Raw genomic sequence first — 13545 nt, forward strand, 5'->3', positions numbered from 1 at the left:
AATCAAGTTGAAAATTGACATCTAAATCATATCACGCCTATTAAAAGCTGTCATTATTGCTGGTTACACAACATCCTAACGCCACACCTGAAATTAAACGATGTCGCAATGCTGCATGTATTTGCACGAAGACAGCGCATGTGTGTGCGCACATGCTGGCGTAATGGGAACATGTCAAGAACGTGTCTATAGCTCATTACTCTTCCTGCCCTTTTTATCCCGCTGTCAGTGCCCCGGCCGGTCGGCCGGGAGCCATCCTCCTCAGACATGTCGGTGTATTTACACAGGCAGCCGCCGCCGTCGTTTTTGCATTCTGCATTGGTCTTATGGGCCTGCTGCGTCCTCCTTAATCACGCTGAAGGCATTCAGCTGCACCCGCCGCACAACCGTCAACAAGTGGGCAGGTAAGCAAAGGTCGTACGCTTTTGGAAATTGCTGACTTGATCCCAGAATATTACCAATTTAAAAAATATTTGTTAGAAACTTGCCTGAGAAAGAGAGAGCGCCATTCTTCAGTGATGACAGTATTTGTTCAAATATGGGGGGGGGGGGATGATGCATGATGGATGGGCCCAGTAAACAATGACTGCAAAAAATAAAAACGCCCGCCCGCACGCATGAGGAGGATATACGATGTGCCGGGGCGGACGTCGGTGCTGCAGGTACGCCATCCATCACGGCTGACACCTGGCCGCCACCTGAGAAGCCCCTCCCTCTTGCAAAATGGCGACGACGGTACACAAGAAAAATATTTGCCATTTTAAGCCTTTTGTCATTGAGTAAGGAATCTGCTTTACAGTTTTTAATTTTTTTTTTATAAAATATTTTTCCATCTCCAAATGTCCGTGAAAAAAAATGCAAACTTACGTGCACATTCTGACAATGCAACACCCCACCAGGTGCAAATTGTCGTGCGTTTGAATAAGAAACCGCATCGCAAACATGAAGGCCAAACACTTATGCATTCGACACGCTGCAAATTATTCTTGGCATCCGTCAGCAGGTGAGGCCAAACATCGACACTGCGTACAATGTTCTTCCTGTTCCGTGTGTGTGTTTATCTTTCCAGCGAGAGTGTACTCAGGTGCTTGTGTGTGTATGTTAAGACTCACCAGGCCCGGAGACAAAGGGGTCAAATTCAGCAGCTTCTTGTACTGCTCAAAGGTGAAAAACTGCAGGGGGGAGGGGCGGGGAGTGAGAGCAAGAGAGAAATTGAGACAAACGAGTGTTGACGCCTTGACACGGCCGCAACGTCCACACCTGTAGCGCACGTCGCGACTTGGGAGGTGAACGTGTAATCATCCTCAAACTAAAAAATGGCTAGTCGAGGGTTCACTGAACAGGATGTATTTCAAAAATGAGGGAAGGCCCTGAAGCCAACACCAAAAAAAATGTCTGATAGGAAAGTAGGAGTTTTTTTTTTTTTACAGCTGCCAAGTGGTGACACATCCTAGCGCTCTCGAACTTGTGGTGCATTTTTAAAAAATACAGATGTGTAAAATAGCTGCCTCGCTATCATGCTAAATAGGTAGCTAGCAAGCTAGATAGCGAGTTAGCTTGCTAGTCAGACAGATAAGTCATTCATCCTGTGAGGCAAATTCATTTGTTGCAGCAGCAAGTGTCATACCTAAACATTTCCATTGATAAGATGCGGAATTCAAATAAATCTTGAGATTAGAGTTCGATGTACTGTTTGTTGGTATATGCAAAATAACAATGTGGCAGTAATGAATGCAATATAATATTGATAGTGACATTTCATAACATTGATTAAGTATAGTTAACTAAGTGTTCACTATTTGTTTTTTTTGCTATTAGTGAGGGTTCACTGTATTTGACTTGGGTTTAATTAGCCACAAGATGGCCGCCCACTGTTGTCACAAGACGGCGCGACGGTCCGCTAACTGCTTGTAAGTCAATATTTGGGCTGGCCCAACAGAACAAACAGTAGCGGGCGGTCCAGGTGGCACTTCTGAATTTGACAGACATGATGTGTGCGGTTAGCAAGGCGACGTTGCGCCAACACGACTCACCTTGACTGCCCTCTTAGGCGTCTCGGCCAGGATGGGGGGCAAAATTCCCTTGTAGAAGCCAAAGATTCTGTAAGGAGACAATCAATCATTAGGTCAAACCTTGGTGGTTCCGCTAGAATTGACAGTAAGTACAAGTTGACGTGTTGTGGCAACATTGGCTACAACCAACACAGATGATGCCGGACGACCGCCCGTGGGCGTCAATCTTGAAAAAGAAGCGGGTTGCGTTGCAGGGGTCAGTGAAAATCAGCCCAATCGTATCAACAGCTCAAGCAATAAACAATCAAAAGAGGAGCTTTGAATCAGATTGCGCCTCTCAAGAAAACAGACGAAAATAAAGGTCGACGGACGGCTATGCAAATGGAAGCCGCTGATTTCCCGGGTGTGGTCAAACCTCCAGGCGAGTGAGAATTTGCTACAGGACAAACATGGCCGCCGCCATTTGACTGCTGGTTTGCATTGCAATGTAAAGTACACACTTTTTGGCTTTCTTTACGCAAATGATGCAAAGCAAAAAGGGGGCTGAGGTCAACCCCCCCCCCATAGCTGCTTAATAACACCAAATTTAGCAGTACAACCTTCGTTCCAATCCTGAGGAAACCCAGCAAAGGTAGACTAGCTGCCCTCGAGGGAACCTTTACACATGTAAACAAGCCGACGTGCTTCATCTGCAAATATTTTCACTTTCCCACTGCCTCGGCTCTTTCCCGCCTTAATTAGCGGCACGCATACGACCACAAGGACACCGACCACCATATTTTGTGTCTCGTGAACTGTGTCTACAGTTGTCAGTTTGCTTCTGCAATAAAAAAAAAAAGAATTCATTCAAAAAGAAATTGCCACGGCGAGAGGAGAGAGCATTTTTTTTCAATATTCCTCGCCTCGGGCTGCGGGCCAGCGTGTGTAAATAATGCTGCCGAATAGACTTTTTGTTTGGCCTCCAGACGGAAACTGGAGCTGGGCCGCATGCACACAAAAAAATCGGAAATTAATCGCTGTCGTTTGATGTGCGCGTATTTGAACAAAGCAGAGCTCAGGTTGACTCTGGCGCGCCTCCGGGAAATGTTTCTTTCCAGAACAATTCTGCAAGACTATTTGTACAAATCCCCACTAAGTGGTTTGGCCCGCAGATAATTGAAGTGGCGCTGTCACTCAGGACACGTTGCAACACTTTCAAGTCAGGATGCGACTCCGCTTACGGGATTTCCGAGCCGTCACCACCTGATGCGCTTTTTCTTTTTTCTATCTGTTGTAAAGCTGTCGTTTTGCCGTAAAAACAAGCGGCGGTCGACACTTTCTCCCACGCCTGCGCTGTCTCACCGAGCTGTCACTGCAGCAGGAACAGGATGAAGAAAAAGAAGAGGAATGGATCCCCAACTGCACGCGGAATTGGACATTTGACCGTTTTGTTCTATTGTGACACGGCACGATAGCACAAAACGGCCAAATGTCCAAATCAATTCTGAATCGATTGAATGAAGAAAACAGGACTTACCCTTCGTTGCGGAAAATGGTACGGAAGCAATCGCCCAGGCTTTTGTAGCTGTTGGGGTCGCTGGTGCCCCTCTGGATCTGAAACCTGCACGCACGCACGCACGCACGCGCGCGCACGCACGCACGCACGCACAAACACACACACACACACACACACACACACACACACACACACACACACATACACACACACACACACACACGCGCACACACACACACACACACAGACACACACACACACACACAAAATCAACTACATTCTGCAAAAAAAAGTTCCATGACAAATAAGGTGGCACCAGAATTCATTTTGGAAGTCAAACTATTGAGTCACACGGAATCGTTTTCCCGGCGCTCTCACTTTCATTCATTTCCCGCGAGCCAGGACGAGAGGGCTGGTTGGTACCAGCCTCCCCCTCCCCTTCAAGACCAGGCTAGTGTGGGGGAGGGTAAGAAGTCAAATGTTTATTTAACCCAAGCGATCCAATTAGCCAGCAAAGCTTCCAGGCCGCTAACACGCTGGTAAGCGCCGCGAAAATGTTTCATGTGACGCACTCGGCTCCAGGAGAACTTTTTTCCCTTTTTTTTTATTGTGCGGCACACTTTGGCAGCCTCGCTCACTAATAAAGGCCGGAGAGCAGCATTTCAAATTTTTTTACGCGAGGAACCGGCCGGGGGCCACAGAATGAATTAAAGGCGGCCGTTAAGAGATGAAGGCTTGAGCGTATTGAGGCGATAAGACCTCGTTAAACGTAGCTGCGCCGCTTTGACCCTACAACCTGGACAATAAACCCAGAACACCCCCACCCTCCCCAACTTTCTGGACCATTAATGAACACAATTAAAACCTAACTGTCCAATATTTACATTGATCCATTTCAAGGTAGGAAAGCCGAGGTGACAAGAAAAGATTTCCGCATGGGGATCTTCAACTGCAAGGTCAACAGGGTGAGCAAGTAAGTCGTCCACGCGGGTGCCTGATGGGCCCATAAAGAGCCCCCAGGTTCCACTAAAGGAGTGTGGGAGGGGGGAGCTCTTTCATATCACATAGATCAGAGGTGTGCAAACTTTTTCTTCTGAGGCCTACAGATAGAAAAAGGTCATGGACGTTCTTCACCTTGAATTTCTTTTATACGCTAAAAGAAATCCACTTTTTCCATATATATTATTTTGGTACAGGGTGTTTCATAAATAAGTCACTTCCCAAAAACTGGCAAGGGTAGCAAGATAAAACTGTTTTGTGAACTGAAAGATTTAAGACTGCAAGGGGCTCGTAAAAAAAAAAAATTCAAAATCAGGCTTAATGAAAGGCACATGATGCCAGGGATCAATCTCCCAATGTCTCCTTCACCCGGCCCAAAAGTGGCCTGCCGTCCGGCTTGCAGTCCTCTGACTCCACAGGTGACCTCAGGGTCACCTCATTTCCTCGTGGCCCTCCGCTACCCTGCCATAAAAAGCCAGGGAGCAGGCCGAGGAAGATAATAGGGGGGCACCAAAAGAAGAGAGGGGGAGGGAGGGTCAGTGAAAGCCCCCGGCAAGGAAGCAACTCATGTCGCTTTTCACAGCTACCAATTGTGGAAGCCAGGACTTGAAACGCTCGCTGTTAAAAGGTTGCAAGGATGATGATGGCAAGCTTGAGTTGAGCACAGACTCCATAGGAACACAAAACAGCCTCGGTGCTTCTGGCAGATTCATTTGGCTTCCGAGTCAGCTGTGCTGATCGTAAAACTCAGCAGAAAGAAGACCCCAGAAAGCTCCACACGCATCCCCCGGGGGCTCGTTTGGGAAGCTGCCGGCGACTCCTTCAATCATCGGCCGGCTAAGCGAGCAGAGATAAAGTACGCGCCGAGGTGATGATATCTGAGAGTTCATCAAGAGAACCTCCCCCCTCCTCCCCCGCCTTTCCTCACCCACATCCTTGTTTGTCTTTTACAGGCCCGGAGCTGCCCGGGTGAGGGTGAAGGTGGGGGCGGGTTGAGAAGACGCAACTGCAGAAAAGACCTCATCCGCACCAAATGAGACCAAGCAAGATGGCCGACACGAGGGAAAGTTGAAGGTCGGCGCCAGGTCATGGCCATTCCCGAGACCTGCCGGTAATTCTTAAAGACAACAATCTAAGGCATAGGTGTCAAACTCGAAGCCCGGGGGCAGGTTATGACCCGCCAAATCACTTTATGTGGCCCGCAAAGACAAATTGTGTATCGACTTCACGTGTCAGTACTAAAATTCCAAATTGTCTTCACTTATAAAAAAATTGAAAAATTGCTTGAAATTTTTATTAGCATTCATCTTTTTAAAATAACGTTTTTACTCGTCTCTGATTTCAAAAAGTTATTCATCAGTTTGTCGTGTAGCCTATATAAGGCGTTGACAGTCATAATGGCCCTCCGAAGGAACAATGACTACGATGTGGCCCGCGACAAAAATGAGATTGACACCCCTGAGAGAGGTAATAAAACTATCAACTACTTAACCGTGCACATTTATTTTAGTGATGGTGGTGAAACCTGGAGAGCTGCAAGTATCTTTTTTTAGGAGGTCGTTTTGTGTAAACCATAAATAAATGAATAAATAAATGAATGAATAAATAAATAAATAAATAAATAAATAAATAAATGTTGACTGGAAGGAAGATTCTCATACAGACTATCTGCCAGCGCGCTGCAATGGCAAGTCTATTTTTCATTTGTTTTTATTTTTTATATTTTTTTGACAGCCAGACAGTTAATTTTAACGGGCGGGATCATAAAAGATGGTATAAAAGCCCATTGCGCCATTCCGCCGAGGTTAAGAGTACTTGTCGGAGATGAATAATCTGAGCCTTCCGTAGCGAGACTCCGGATACTCAATCACGCTAACGGGGGAAGACCGTCGACGCCGCTTTCAGGATGAGGGACGTTGACGGCAGACATTATGTCATGACCGGATCTGGTACATTGAGAAACCAAGACCAAACCAAGAACAGGACCAGCCTGATCAGAACCACTCAAAAGTCTTAGTTGAGCAGGTTTAGCAGTCCAGATGTTTGTAGCGTGACCCATCGCGGCGCGGCAGACAGGGAAAAGATGTGTGTCGAAACCCCCCCCCCCGCCAGCCGAGACGAGGACAAAACTGACACCTAAAGGTTTTCAGCCGCCTGATGTATGGCTCTTCACGTCGTCTTGAAAAGGCCCTTAGCTGCTCGCCTGGAAAAACTGAGCACTTTAAAACTCACATTTCCAGTAACTGCTTGCATCATCCAAAAAGTATTTCTTGGGTGTTCAAATCGGGGTTTTTCAGAACCAGGCCAAACGCTGTTAACTGAAATGACGGTGCTAATGTCCGAGCAATAACTTTGAATTGTAGCGAGATACACACACACACAAAAAAAAAAGGACACGAGCAGAGAACTGGTTCTCTTTCTTAACACAGGAATTAAATTCAATTTCACGGCCGGGTGAAGATGGTGAAAAACCAGAACCAAAGACGAGGTTAAAATAATACGGCTCGCGCTCATGGTGCCAACTTGAAGATAGAAAAAAAAAATCACATTTTCTCCAAGGATTTCACGCCAAGTATTTAGTTTGACATCACATTTCCTTCAATAATACGTTGAGATTTTTGGGACCCACTAAAAAGGTTTAATGAAAGCTGAGCAGAACTGGAATCGTCACATCTCATTCTAGCTCGACCCAAATCGAAGCGCCTCGGTCTGTAATTAGCAGTGAGGAATGTGAACTTGACTGATAATGATTATAGGTGGCACGGTGGCAAAACACCGACATGCACATCTGCTGTTTGCAATGAAATCTACAAAGACTCAAAACATGACAAAGAACACAACTTTTCAGGCATAAAGACGTAGAGAAAATGTTGCAGCGACACAATCGGTGCGCTGTGCTGCTGGGAAAGCGCTCAGAGTACAAATTCTCATCTCATTGGAAGAGCATCTGAGAGCGCCACACCTGTTTTTGAGCTTTGAGCCGAAACGCTCAATGAAAACACAAAAGTGGAAAGGACGGGCGACGGTCCAGTCAAGATCACACAAGTCGCAAATCAACAGTCAACCTCGATCCATTTTCATTTGTTTTGTTCATTTTTTATCACGAGTCGTGAAGTCTCTGCACCTAACATGCTGTACGCTCTGACGCAATCCCGCCCCTCCCTTGTAGGATTTAATTGCAGTGAGGAGGGGGGGAGGGGGGCTGCTGACCGCTGACCTCCCTGATACTTTACAAGGAAAGATCACCTATCAGGCTGCGGTCGCCGCTTTGTGGCCTGCTGGGTTGGGCTGGCGTGAGGGATTCCTCCAGGAGTGACTCGGGGTTCACCAAGCAGTCGGGGGGGAAAATGATGCTGAGGCAGAGAAGGGTTGGGAGGGGCCGAGGGAGGGGGGGCGCACAGTGCAGGACGTCATCTGTCAAAGGCCTCGTGAAAGAACAAACTTTAAAGCGTGCTGTGCCCGAACGGAGGTAAGGTTGCCGTGGTTACCACTGCCCGCTACAGGGGCTCCTGGCAGCTTTTTTTAATCATCTTGGAAATATGCTACTAGGGCGCAGCCGACGGGTGTTTTCGGATTTTGTTGTTGTTGGGGTCTTCAGTCCGCGGTGCTCAGACCCCTAGTTGACCTAAAAAATCTCAAGTTGTGACACAGGAAATTCTGAAAATACTGACAAATTTGTGCCGAATTTGCAGTTTTTAGAGAGCGTTGAACACGAAAGGTGGACGTTGTAGGGGACGATGCCAAAGTCACGGCACGGGCGTTGGTCGTAACCGGATCCCCATGCGAAGGGGGAGACTCGGCTCTCTAATGAGCACGGGCCACCTGATCAGAGTCAGATGGCGGCAGCGCCGCCAGCAAGCGCACGGCCGGCCCCCTGCAGAAAATGCCGCCCGACACCCTTTGTTACCTCCAAGTGAGCTGAGACCAGCCCGTGAACCATGTAACTAGGTGCTTTCCAGGTTAATGAAAAGCTGTAACTGGTCTCGCTGTCTCTTGGGTTAACTGTCCCCCACCACCACATTAGCCAACTACCCCCCCCCCCCCCTCCACATTAGCCCCCCCCAACTGACTGACACCTCCTTCAACCTTTTTGCAGGGCCAGAGCCAATTAAGGGTTTAGTTCGTGTGAAGTATGCTACATTGACATTTGAGGCTGATTATGATCCAGAGTGAGCCTCAAAGAGAAGAAAAAAGCTTTGCAAGTGAAAGCGGGTACAGACGGTTGAAAACCAAAGAAAACGTCTATGACCTCATTGAATAATTGGCAACGACCCCAAATAAATTCGTTCAATTTGCTGACTGTTTTAAGAACTCAAATTGAAAAGCAACAATCGACAACCAATAATGTACCAAATCAATCTGCATTTTTTTCCAACCAATAAATTGTTTAGAGAATGAATTCAATTTCGGCCTCTCAACTGTAAACATTCCCATATTTCGGTCGTCCTCTGCGAATGCCGAGGTTTTGGCAAAACTTCAACTTTGGCAAACAATGATCAACACATCAGCCAATTTTCTGACAGGTTATGAACCGAACAAGAATGCAGTTTCATTTTTTTATATTGTGATCATATTTCTCACGGCAATCGGCTGCGCAACTATTTATATTGGAAGTTGGGTGTCGCCGTTCGCCCAAAAAAAAAAAAAAAAAAAAAACGACGCTGGAACATGATGACTTGTTTGTCTGCCAAGTGCATCTGTCATCCCAAAGGGTGGATCAGTATTTGTTCAAGGACGTCAGCTGCCAAAGTGCCTTGTCAATTTTTTTGTTCATTTGTTAGTCACAGCGATTTTGGCAAACTTCGCTACTATCTGCAATGTGCAAAGACAGACAATCAATTCAAGTCAAAATGCAAAGACAGGAGGGAAGAGTTGGAGAGTTATGAGATTCAACTTATGAGAAAACAAAAAAATTATGGACAAAATGTCAGACTCAATGTCCGAGACGTCACAACAATATTACAAGAATAAAGTGAAACCAATCAAACGAGAGCCGCTGGGCGAGAACATAATTTGTCACCTTTGCCTTGACGAGGGTGTTACTGCCTCCCACCCCCTCCCCCAAATTCCTTTGATTTTGTGTTTTGGGAGGGGTTCTAATTCACTCCAGTTGGGGATCAATTTGGCCCACTGGACATTAAAGCAAGAGCCAGAGGAGCCTAATAGAAGCCATGCTCGCTCGCTCACTCGCTCGCATGCCCGGTCGACGGCAGTGGGGAGACGGAGGTGGCGACTCACCGCTTTTTCAAGGAACTTACTAATGGACTTCAGCCTCCTCGTGACCCAATTAGCTACTAGCAAGACTGATTTGTACCTCGTGTGTGTGTGTGTTGCACTATTGTGAAAATGAAGCTGTAGCCCCCCCAAAAAAACCAAAAACGTTGCAATATTAGGATACAAAGTTGACAGTTTATAGTACTGTGATTTAATTATTTATTTTTTTATAAAAAAAACTTTTTTCAAAAATATTGTAAAAACACTATTCATGTTATAAAAAAATGGTACGCATGGATACAGATAAATGAAGTGGACATGCGAAGAACGTGATTTGTCGTTGTGGAACTCAAGTGTTAACCCATTAACCCGTTGCACATTTGCCCCCCTCGACCCGGCGTGAGGACGGATGGCTTGAACCATAACACCCCCCACCCCTTCGTTACACTCACCTGTAATAAAGCCTTATACCTTCCCACCGGGTCACCATAAATCCTCAGCCTCCCTTCAGAGGATCAAGTATCGGCCGTTAGCTTTTATTCGCGCGCCGGCGCGGCCTTTAAAGTGCAAGCGTTTTCGCTGATTTTTTTTCCTTTTTTTAAAAGGCGCGGCGAGCAATTTATCCATGAGCGAAAGTGCGGCCGTAAATGACAGAAAGCGGCGCGAGGATTTACTGAGTGGCAGCCAAGGGGGCAGGGGGCCTAAGATGTGAAGCCAGAGGTCTCGGCGAGGCCTATGAAAGACTATAAAGCTTTAGTAGCGGCCCACGACCTGTTTATGACACCGGCGGGGTGTGAGGCTGCCCTCTGCGCACTTCACGCAGCAACACGCGCTGAGCAAGAAAAAAAAAAAAAAAGACGAGCGCTTACCGGGTCTTGACCACGTCCAGAGGATGCATCAAGCAGATCTCCACCAGACCTGAAATAAGACATTTTTTGTGAGAATTTGGTGGGACTTTTCACGAAACAATTAAAAAGAAGATAGAAAAAATATATTTTTGTAGGATTATACACTACAGTTGTTAATTTTTTATGTAGAAATTTTTTATCATTTTGGGGGGGGATAAAAACTTTTCAAATAGTTTTCAACACAATTCAACACTTTTTTTCCACTCATTGTAATCACTTATCAGCCAAGAAACGACACAAAGAATTCTGTGGGATTTTGCATGAAAAAGTTGTGCACGTTTTTTTTGTCTATACATTTTCCTTGAAACAAGTTTTCAGTTGTTCAACATTCTCTTACCCTCTTAATGTTTCATCACGGAAGAAGGTACACTTCGGTCGGTTAGTCCAAATTTTTCGGGATTTTTGTTCAAAAGGTTATTTTTTTTAGTATAAAATTTACACTGCATTAATCGCTCAAGAAGTGACATCTGTATTTGAATTGATTTTTTGTTTCATTTTTGCTTTCCGTTCCAAAAGGTCACCGAACGCATTTGTTGTTTTAAACTCTGTCAACTTTGCAGACAAGCTTATCTGGCTCATCACCGTTGGGGCTGTTTCAAATGCCAACCGTCGCTCTGGTTGTTCCGAGTCTTTTGTCTTCTTTGCAAGGAGCATGCCTCTCCGTAGGACTCGCTTCCAAAAAAAAAAAATGCCTGTATGCAAATATGGAACGCAAATTCGGTAAAAAGTTGTAAAAGCAGTGTGGTCGCCACACGAAGATACAAATCAGCAGAAAACAAATTGTCAAGTCAGAAGAAAGTCATTCGTGAGAATAATTTTTTCAAATAAAAAATGTCAGTAGGACATGTACATTTTGTGATGCTTCAAAAAAATGTAACTTAAGAGTAAAGCAAGAATCGTACGTCAGAAATCCAAAGTGACCTTGAATGCCTCGTAGCGCAGGCGGGTCTTTCGAGACGCTATTTGGACACGATACAACCTGTTTTTCAGTGACCTTAGTTCACTTGTGCTCAAGTATCCGACAGAAGTAAAGAGCTCGATTAGTTTTCGCCATTGAGTTGCTTTTAGCCCGCACATTGTTTATTTGAATGAGGAACCCGAAGTTGTTCCAGGCGCAGCACACAAAACAAACACGATTGCACTGAACCTCGTTGTCCAAACAAGGCTAACACAACTGCAGAGAAGGGCGTCGGCCTCCCTGACGGAAAGTCCAAAGATGCACTCGCACAAGTTTTCGTCTTACAAGAACGAACCACCTTACGCAACTCACTCACATTTGTTCAATAAGATAAAGATTTAGTGGTATGCATCTCGTCAATGCGAGGTTGTGAGTGACATTGCGGCGGCGCAATTCGGCCATTTGAATCTTCTTTTGTTTGCCCAGCACAAAAGCAGTGACAGGCCTTGTCACCAAATCTCTTGCCAAGGCTGAGACAAAAAGTTCACGCTGTCTGGGCCGCAGCCATTAGGACCCACTTAAGTCCGTAATGCTTTTCAGCTCCAGAGCTGTGGACATGATTCAGCAATAAAAAGTCCGAAATGGTCAACCATTTTGGACTGAAGCAGCCAATTTGAGCCCTGACGAATCAGTTTTCCTCTACTGATGGACGAAGCTAAACTGCATGTTGTATGCGTCAAATCTTATTGAGAGTTTCTCATGATAAATTTGTGACTCACGCTAAAAGATATTCCAGAGAAGTCGGGTCGGGTGTGTATGTGTGCATTTGCGAAAGCGCAGCTGCAAGTAGCGTCGCTGGTCGCCCTGCCACTTAGCCGGTTGGGGAAACGGATAAGTCAAGAGGAGCTCATACATCACGCCAGATGATTATCTGAGCTGCTTGTTGGCTTGGGAATGCGCGTGCACGCACACACGCACACACACACGTACACAGTTGCTCCCACGCAAAAAAGTGAAAACAAAACAATAGCGCGCGCACACTCATTCGAAGGAGCGTTTGCACAATGTCTGCAGGTGTCATCCATCATTCAACAAACACACACGCACACACATACACGCACGCACACACACATACGTATACACGCACGCACGCATAAACACACACAAACACACGCACACGCACAAAATGACTGTACTTTGCAGCAGATAGTCACCAACCATAAATACATAATATAATTTACGTATATCGAAAATAAATTTGACTGATTGACTGCAGTAAAGCAGTAATTTTAATTTGTAGCATACATTGTAAAGTCAATTTGAATTTGATTAATCATTCAGCCATTTTTATCCCCATTTTGAAGGGACACGCAGGTGCTCTTTGGCACTTTCCATTATTAATCCCTCTCCAAACGCAGCTGGAATGCCGAATTGGACAGCCGCAGAAGCTCGTCGCTCACCCGCCAATTTGTCAACCTTGCCGGCGCGATATCCATCACCGGACGTGTTCAGATCCAACGTCGAGATAACGTCGGAGATGGGTGGCATCGGAAAAGTTCTTCTCATTTTTCCCGGTGGGGAAATAAGTCCAAGTCAATTTATTATGAAATCAAGTCAAACGACGACTATTTTCCAAAGGTAAGCCCAAAAAGAGGAATTGTTTGTTCAAGGTCAAAGGGTCCACTTTTATTGATCAATTTTGTAGCAGAAAGTTGAATTCACAGCTGAATACATTGAATTTGAAGATTAATATTGAACAATGAATATGTTGACAGGAGTACAATTCATTGTTAGTCACTTCAATTCGGACACAGATGTGCGATACTTCCAAAATGGCGGTGGAACTAAAATTGTACTTTTCCACTGCCAATGACAAATTGAGACGTCTTCATCGGGCGTGCTTTTGATTTATCGTAACGTGTCACGGTCCATTTGTGCCCACCGGCTGCATGCTGAGACAGCTCGGGTATGTCCACCGTCTGTCAAACTGTAGATGAACCCTAATTACTAGCGAAAAGA

The 13545-nt window shown here is 45.7% G+C and overlaps 1 protein-coding gene across 1 annotated transcript in view; it reads right to left on the minus strand.

Moving 5' to 3' along the window:
• Nucleotides 1-13545, minus strand: part of slc25a21 (solute carrier family 25 member 21) — a 50047-nt gene that overhangs the window by 3142 nt on the left and 33360 nt on the right. The window contains exons 3-6 of the mRNA XM_037241632.1: nucleotides 10590-10638; nucleotides 3529-3612; nucleotides 2034-2100; nucleotides 1113-1172 (exon numbers count right to left, since the gene is read on the minus strand). Coding sequence (XP_037097527.1) covers nucleotides 1113-1172; nucleotides 2034-2100; nucleotides 3529-3612; nucleotides 10590-10638 — 260 coding nt within the window. The remainder of the gene's footprint in view (nucleotides 1-1112; nucleotides 1173-2033; nucleotides 2101-3528; nucleotides 3613-10589; nucleotides 10639-13545) is intronic.

The sequence above is a fragment of the Syngnathus acus genome, chromosome 22 (genome assembly GCF_901709675.1).
Source record: "Syngnathus acus chromosome 22, fSynAcu1.2, whole genome shotgun sequence".
Lineage (NCBI taxonomy): Eukaryota > Metazoa > Chordata > Actinopteri > Syngnathiformes > Syngnathidae > Syngnathus > Syngnathus acus.